Genomic DNA, 8093 nt, shown 5'->3' on the forward strand with positions numbered 1-8093 from the left:
GTTCTGACCCACACTGTTCTGACCCACACTAGTCTGACCCACACTGTTCTGACCCACACTGTTCTGACCCACACTGTACTGACCCACACTGTACTGACCCACACTGTTCTGACCCACACTGTACTGACCCACACTGTTCTGACCCACACTGTTCTGACCCACACTGTTCTGACCCACACTGTACTGACCCACACTAGTCTGACCCTCACTGTTCTGACTCACACTGTTCTGACCCACACTGTTCTGACCCACACTAGTCTGACCCACACTGTTCTGACCCACACTAGTCTGACCCTCACTGTTCTGACTCACACTGTTCTGACCCACACTGTTCTGACCCACACTAGTCTGACCCACACTGTTCTGACCCACACTAGTCTGACCCACACTGTTCTGACCCACACTAGTCTGACCCACACTGTTCTGACCCACACTAGTCTGACCCACACTGTTCTGACCCACACTAGTCTGACCCACACTGTTCTGACCCACACTGTACTGACCCACACTGTACTGACCCACACTAGTCTGACCCACACTGTTCTGACCCACACTGTACTGACCCACACTGTTCTGACCCACACTGTTCTGACCCACACTGTTCTGACCCACACTGTACTGACCCACACTAGTCTGACCCTCACTGTTCTGACTCACACTGTTCTGACCCACACTGTTCTGACCCACACTAGTCTGACCCACACTGTTCTGACCCACACTAGTCTGACCCTCACTGTTCTGACTCACACTGTTCTGACCCACACTGTTCTGACCCACACTAGTCTGACCCACACTGTTCTGACCCACACTAGTCTGACCCACACTGTTCTGACCCACACTAGTCTGACCCACACTGTTCTGACCCACACTAGTCTGACCCACACTGTTCTGACCCACACTGTTCTGACCCACACTGTTCTGACCCACACTAGTCTGACCCACACTGTTCTGACCCACACTGTTCTGACCCACACTGTACTGACCCACACTGTACTGACCCACACTAGTCTGACCCACACTGTTCTGACCCACACTGTACTGACCCACACTGTTCTGACCCACACTGTTCTGACCCACACTGTTCTGACCCACACTGTACTGACCCACACTAGTCTGACCCTCACTGTTCTGACTCACACTGTTCTGACCCACACTGTTCTGACCCACACTAGTCTGACCCACACTGTTCTGACCCACACTAGTCTGACCCTCACTGTTCTGACTCACACTGTTCTGACCCACACTGTTCTGACCCACACTAGTCTGACCCACACTGTTCTGACCCACACTAGTCTGACCCACACTGTTCTGACCCACACTAGTCTGACCCACACTAGTCTGACCCACACTGTTCTGACCCACACTGTTCTGACCCACACTAGTCTGACCCACACTGTTCTGACCCACACTGTTCTGACCCACACTAGTCTGACCCTCACTGTTCTGACCCACACTGTTCTGACCCACACTGTTCTGACCCACACTGTTCTGACCCACACTGTACTGACCCACACTGTTGCAGCAACACTCCTGCAGGTGTCGCTCCAGAGACTCTTGTTAAAATACATGAAAGCAAACATCTGTTAAAACACGTATTTATCTCTTTTTCTTCAGTGATTCACACTTTCTAAGACGACACTGTGAAACATTACTATAGTCGAGTCATTCTTCGCAGCCTCACAGTTATTGGAATTATAACTATATGTCAATCAAACTGAGTTAGCATCGGTGCTGTAGATTTGTTTCTTTATTAGTCAATCAAAAAACGAAGATAATTTCCAAAAAAGGGACATCAAAACTTTTTTTTTACTTTAAGAAAAAAAGACAAATTATTTTTGATTAAAGTTACAGATTTTCTGAAATTGGGTAATGAAGCTTCAAGTGTCCTCAGATGATATGAACATAGAAACTGTTACTTTAATGAAAGAATGCAGTTTCCATTAAAAATCTTTGGTGATTAAAGAAACTTTTTTAATTTATTTTTTGGCAATTTTGATTGAAGTAACTTTCTTTGACTGATTGAAGTAACTTTTTTGTTGATTGAAGTAACTTTTTTGATTGATTGAAGTAACTTTTTTGTTGATTGAAGTAACTTTTTTGACTGATTGCAGTAACTTTTTTGACTGATTGAAGTAACTTTTTTATTGATTGAAGTAACTTTATTTGACTGATTGAAGTAACTTTCTTTGATTGATTGAAGTATCTTTTTTATTGATCGAAGTACATTTTTTGATCGATTGAAGTAACTTTTTTGACTGATTGAAGTAACTTTTTTATTGATTGAAGTAACTTTTTTGACTGATTGAAGTAACTTTTTTATTGATTGAAGTAACTTTTTTGACTGATTGAAGTAACTTTTTTATTGATTGAAATAACTTTTTGACTGTTTGCAGTAACTTTTTTGACTGATTGAAGTAACTTTTTTATTGATTGAAGTAACTTTTTTGACTGATTGAAGTAACTTTTTTATTGATTGAAGTAACTTTTTGACTGTTTGCAGTAACTTTTTTGACTGATTGAAGTAACTTTTTTGACTGATTGAAGTAAATTTTTTGATTGATTGAAGTAACTTTTTTGACTGATTGAAGTAACTTTTTTGACTGATTGAAGTAACTTTTTTATTGATTGAAGTAACTTTTTGACTGTTTGCAGTAACTTTTTTGACTGATTGAAGTAACTTTTTTGATTGATTGAAGTAACTTTTTTGACTGATTGAAGTAACTTTTTTGATTGATTGAAGTAACTTTTTATTGATTGAAGTAACTTTTTTGACTGATTGAAGTAACTTTTTTATTGATTGAAGTAACTTTTTTGACTGATTGAAGTAACTTTTTTATTGATTGAAGTAACTTTTTTGACTGATTGAAGTAACTTTTTTATTGATTGAAATAACTTTTTGACTGTTTGCAGTAACTTTTATGACTGATTGAAGTAACTTTTTTATTGATTGAAGTAACTTTTTGACTGTTTGCAGTAACTTTTTTGACTGATTGAAGTAACTTTTTTGACTGATTGAAGTAAATTTTTTGATTGATTGAAGTAACTTTTTTGACTGATTGAAGTAACTTTTTTGACTGATTGAAGTAACTTTTTTGACTGATTGAAGTAACTTTTTTATTGATTGAAGTAACTTTTTGACTGTTTGCAGTAACTTTTTTGACTGATTGAAGTAACTTTTTTGATTGATTGAAGTAACTTTTTTGACTGATTGAAGTAACTTTTTTGATTGATTGAAGTAACTTTTTTGACTGATTGAAGTAACTTTTTTATTGATTGAAGTAACTTTCTTTGATTGATTGAAGTAACTTTTTTGATTGATTGAAGTAACTTTTTTGACTGATTGAAGTAACTTTTTTTTTATTAAAGTAACTTTTTTATTGATTGAAGTAACTTTTTTATTGATTGAAGTAACTATTTTGATTGATTAAAGTAACTTTTTTGATTGATTGAAGCAACTTTTTTTCACTGAAAATATATATTTTTAATTAAAGCAACATTATCAGAAAGTCTACTTCCATATTACCAGATGTCAAGGTTTCAGGAACTTTCCCAACAGAGACCTTTGAATTCAGCTTAGTCTCACCGCTCTGTTGATCATCTACCCCACCTTTAAATGATCCAGAGCCACCATGAATGTTGTCAGGATCGTGGCCTCCTCTGTTTTCATCATGTGTGAAAGTATCTTCTGCTCCAGACTCACCTCCTCTCTCTCTCTCTCTCTCTCTCTCTCTCTCTCTCTCTCTCTCTCTCTCTCTCTCTCTCTCTCTCTCTCTCTCTCCCGCAGACGAGTTCAACCCAGAAACCCCCAAACTGGAGAAGAGCATCAGCGGCAGCAGCCCGTCACGTGACCGCCTTCTTCTCACGCTGACGACCACCTTCTTGGCCGCCGTGCTCTTGTCCTAGCAGGCGTCTCGCCTTCGCGTCGCTCGTCATCGTTTTGATCCTAGAAACACAAACAAAAACAAGAAGGATTACTTTTGAACATCCAAAAAAAAAAAAAAAAGAAAAGAAAAAAAAAAGGAGAGGCCTTTTTTGCCATCATTTTTACACCGCAGTCAGTGTCTGTAGAGGTTTTCAACAAGGTGTCTTCGCCGCAGTCATGCTCTTTAAAATCCAATGCTGCTTCTTTTGCCGGGTGAGTGAAGAACGGACGCAGCTGTAGCAGGAGCTGACGCCGGGGCTTTGATTTGCTTGAATATATTCAACCGGTCCGAGTGTGTCCTTCGTTCGGCTCGGGAAGCTCTCGACCCTCGACAGGAAGCGCGACTTCAGACGTGTTTTTTCCAGATCAAATATTTGTAAAGAAAGAGGTGGAAACTGGACACACAAAGGCCTTTCAAGGATCGGTCTTTTTTAAAGGTTTCAACTCTCCGAGGACGGAGTAACGTGTTTGATCAGAAGAGAAGAAGGTTGAGGTTTTACCAGCCGGCGAGCGCTCGCTCGGTTCTCTGCTGCCTTCACGACACGTCGGGCGGCTCATGCTGGACGAGCCTTTTGTTCCCGAGCGGCTCACCTTCAGCCCCTTTCACATGGAATTTTCCGGGACGTCTGCTCTTCCACCTTTTCGGCAGTCATTCAGAATGTCATTTACCGGACTCGCCCGGCCGCCTCTGGGGGGGGGCAGTCGGCTCCATCCGTCCTCGGGGCCAATCGGGGTCGACGGGCGTCACAAAAAGGACCCCCGGGAAGTCGCCCGGAGCGCGGCAGGTGCCTCAGATCCGCTTCGACTTTCAAAGTAACGCTGCCACTTGAATGTTCAACTCACTTTTTTTGTACGACCGTGAAACGACCTTGGCAGGAGTTCATCGACAATGTTGCTCTTTGTTTGTTTCTATTTATTCCGGGAGGTTAAGTTATTCAATGGTGTGATTCTTGTGCAGAGCTCTGGTGCCGTTAGGTTCCATTTTTAATCACTTTCTTTTCTTCTTTTTTTTCGAACCGCATTTTGTGAAAACTCTGCTCAGCAGGTCTACGGCGAAGGATTTTAAGATTTTGAAAAAAAGACGGACACTCGAGGCTCCCGTGCTCTCCACACCTCTAACAACACTTCAAAATATTCAGTCTTGACCTTTAACCTCGAGACTGAATAAGTAAAATACGCCGCCTCGGCCGCCAAAAACACAAGAAACGAATGTGGCGTCGGGTGCATAAAAGGCTGCACATAAAGCGGGATCAGAATTTAATTCAATGTTATTTAAAGTGTCAAATCACAAGAGAGTATCTCAAAAAACTTTACATTTTCTTTAAACTACACTTTAAAATGCAGAAACTTTGACCAGAACCAGACTGTGTGAGAACAGATTTCTGCCTGGAGAGAAAAAAAGGAAAGACTGGGAGCTAAAGGAGAACATTGTAGATTGTGAAGTGGATCAACAATAAGGATTATCTCCTGTTATCCTAAACAAAGTCGTAATCAAAAAGTAGTTTTTTTCCTTTTTTGAGTAAAAAACACCGAAAATGTAACGAGACATTGGTAAGATCGTGGATGAAAATTTCTTAATGTCTTAAAAAACAAACGGTTTAGTTCAAAAAGTAATGCTAAAGTTGTGTCGCTGATATAGTGGCGACCCTTTTGACAAACCTTTGTGCAAAAGTTTTTTTTACATGTCGGCAACTTACTTTTATAACACAAAAATAAACAGCGATAAGACGATTGGTTTTCTTACACATTCATGGTTGTTGGGTTTATTAATGCAAACTAAATGACTACGTCATCAGCATATAAAGAAAAGCGGCCTCATAAGTTGAGGTGTCTCCTAACAACACAACCGTGACTCGATACAGATGAGGTGACTCTGAAGTGCTGGAGTGTGTGGTGGGCATCGGTGAACTCTGAAGTGCTGGAGTGTGTGTGGTGGGCATCGGTGAACTCTGAAGTGCTGGAGTGTGTGGTGGGCATCGGTGAACCCCTCGTGATGAAGTCGCTAAAAAAGCGACAAACTCGACTGTGAAGCGGCGACGAAGAAAGACGCTGCCCTCGGGAGACAAAGATACATTGTAATGTAACGTGTGTTAATAATACATGCCAGCTATAGAATGTGTGAGGCACACTGTTGTGTGTATGTGTGTGTGTGTGTGTGTGTGTGTGTCAGCGAGCCAGACAACATTGTGTGTCTGTGTGTGTAGAATGTGTTTGTCCGCGCTTCAGTAAGTGGCACTTAGAAAACTCGTACCTGTGAAGGAGTCGGTTGTAGGACTGAATATGCAAGTGTGTCCGAGTCGACTTGGTCTTGTGTATTGTTACTTGCGGGGGTCGGGGGAGGGGCCGGAAGCATTTAGTCGCGTGGACAGACGACCACGAAAAGGACAATAAGAAATGTACATTGATGAAAAAACGTTGACGATTAAAAGGTTTTGCAAAATCTCTTGTTGACTTGAGGCTGTTGTGTGTTTGTTCTGACGATCGTCAAACTCATGTGGATCAGATCTAAAGGGCAGTCCGTGGGACACGTATGGTAAGTGAGTTGTATTTGTAAAGCGCCTTTCTGGACCAGGGTCACAAAGCGCTTAAACAACAAAATAATACACAGTTAAAATACATGCTTTAGAAGGTTAAGACATAAGACAATCATAGGAGTACCAGAAAGTCAGGGAAAAGCAGAAATAAAAATATCTTAAGATGTTTCTTGAAGAAGTCAGTAGATCATCAAACACAGAGGAAGATCGTTCCAGAGCTTAGGAGCAACAGTCTGGAAGGATTTCTCTCCTCTGGTCCTGAACCGTGATCAGGAACCATCAGTAGATTCTGATCCACAGACCTCAGAGCCCGAGCTGGGGTGTAAGGCTGGATCAGATCAGTGATGTAAGGAGGAGCCTGACCATGAATAGATCTGAAAGTAAGAACCAGAATTTTAAAATTGATCCTGAAAGAAACTGGCAGCCAGTGAAGAGTTTTAAGGATCGGAGAAATGTGAGTTCTTCTACTGGAGCGGGTCAGAATTCTTACTGCAGAGTTTTGTATTAACTGCAGGCGAGACAGATCCTTCTGGTTAAGACATGAAAACAAACTGTTACAATAGTCCAGACGAGAAGAAACAAACGCATGGATTACAAGCTCCAGATCATGTTCCGACAACATTTTCCTAAGTTTAGAGATTTTTCTCAGTTGAAGGAAACAGTTTCTGGTCAGTTTTCTGCAGTGTTTTACTAGAGACATGTCTTTATCAAATACAACACCCAGGTTTCTCAGGCTCAGTTTGACAGACTGACCTAAGACACCCAAGTACTGACTCAACCCTGGAACCTTATCATCAGGAGCAATCACAAGAGTTTCAGTTTTGTCCACATTTAGCTGCAAAGTGTTTTCACTCCATTGTTTGATTTCTATGAAGCAATCAGCCCCTTATCTGTACCTGTACCTGTACTACCCTCAGTATGTAGTAGTGAAACCAGAACATGTGCCTACAGTTTCAGGTACATAGAAAAAACTCCTGCTGAATATTTTTTTTAATTAATTGAACATGTATATTGGCACAAACCAAACTTTCAAAGTGTGACAGAAAAATACAAAAAAGATAAAACAGAATAACTGGAATAAGAATGTAGGTGTAGTTTTCTGAAATATTATCTTCTGGGTTACTGTCCGGAACCAGGACGGTGCAGCTCCTACACTAAATAACTCCCTGGGCATGGAAACAACTATTTGATTTAACATTTTACCAGCATCAAAGTCTACATAATAAGTTAACTACATGTTGTCCAAGTTAAGAGTAACTTTTGAATACTTACTAAATACTACTAAAAAAAATACATCTTCAACAAAGAGTGTAATCAAACTAAAGCACTAAGTACAATAAAAAAGGCTGCACATAAAGCAGGATCACAATTTAATTCAATGTTATTTAAAGTGTCAAATCACAAGAGAGTATCTCAAAAAACTTCACATTTTCTTTAAACTACACTTTAAAATGCAGAAACCTTGAACAGAACCAGACTGTGTGAGAACAGATTTCTGCCTGGAGAGAGAAAAAAAGGAAAGACTGGGAGCTAACGGAGAAACTTGTAGAACATTTTTCATGTTGTTGTTTTTTTTAAATGCTTACGGTTCCGGTCCCCAAATAACTCAGCCCTGGACAGTTGACTCAAACCTAGAA

The 8093-nt window shown here is 40.7% G+C and overlaps 1 protein-coding gene across 1 annotated transcript in view; it reads left to right on the forward strand.

Annotated features, from left to right (window-relative positions):
* efna3a (ephrin-A3a) overlaps positions 1-4986 on the forward strand; it is a 90462-nt gene extending 85476 nt beyond the window's left edge. Inside the window, exon 5 of the mRNA XM_087786714.1 lies at positions 3785-4986. Coding sequence (XP_087642840.1) covers positions 3785-3903 — 119 coding nt within the window. The 3' untranslated portion in view covers positions 3904-4986. The remainder of the gene's footprint in view (positions 1-3784) is intronic.
* The last annotated feature ends 3107 nt before the right edge of the window (positions 4987-8093 follow it).

This window comes from Callionymus lyra, chromosome 3 (assembly GCF_982586985.1).
Source record: "Callionymus lyra chromosome 3, fCalLyr1.hap1.1, whole genome shotgun sequence".
Classification (NCBI taxonomy): domain Eukaryota; kingdom Metazoa; phylum Chordata; class Actinopteri; order Syngnathiformes; family Callionymidae; genus Callionymus; species Callionymus lyra.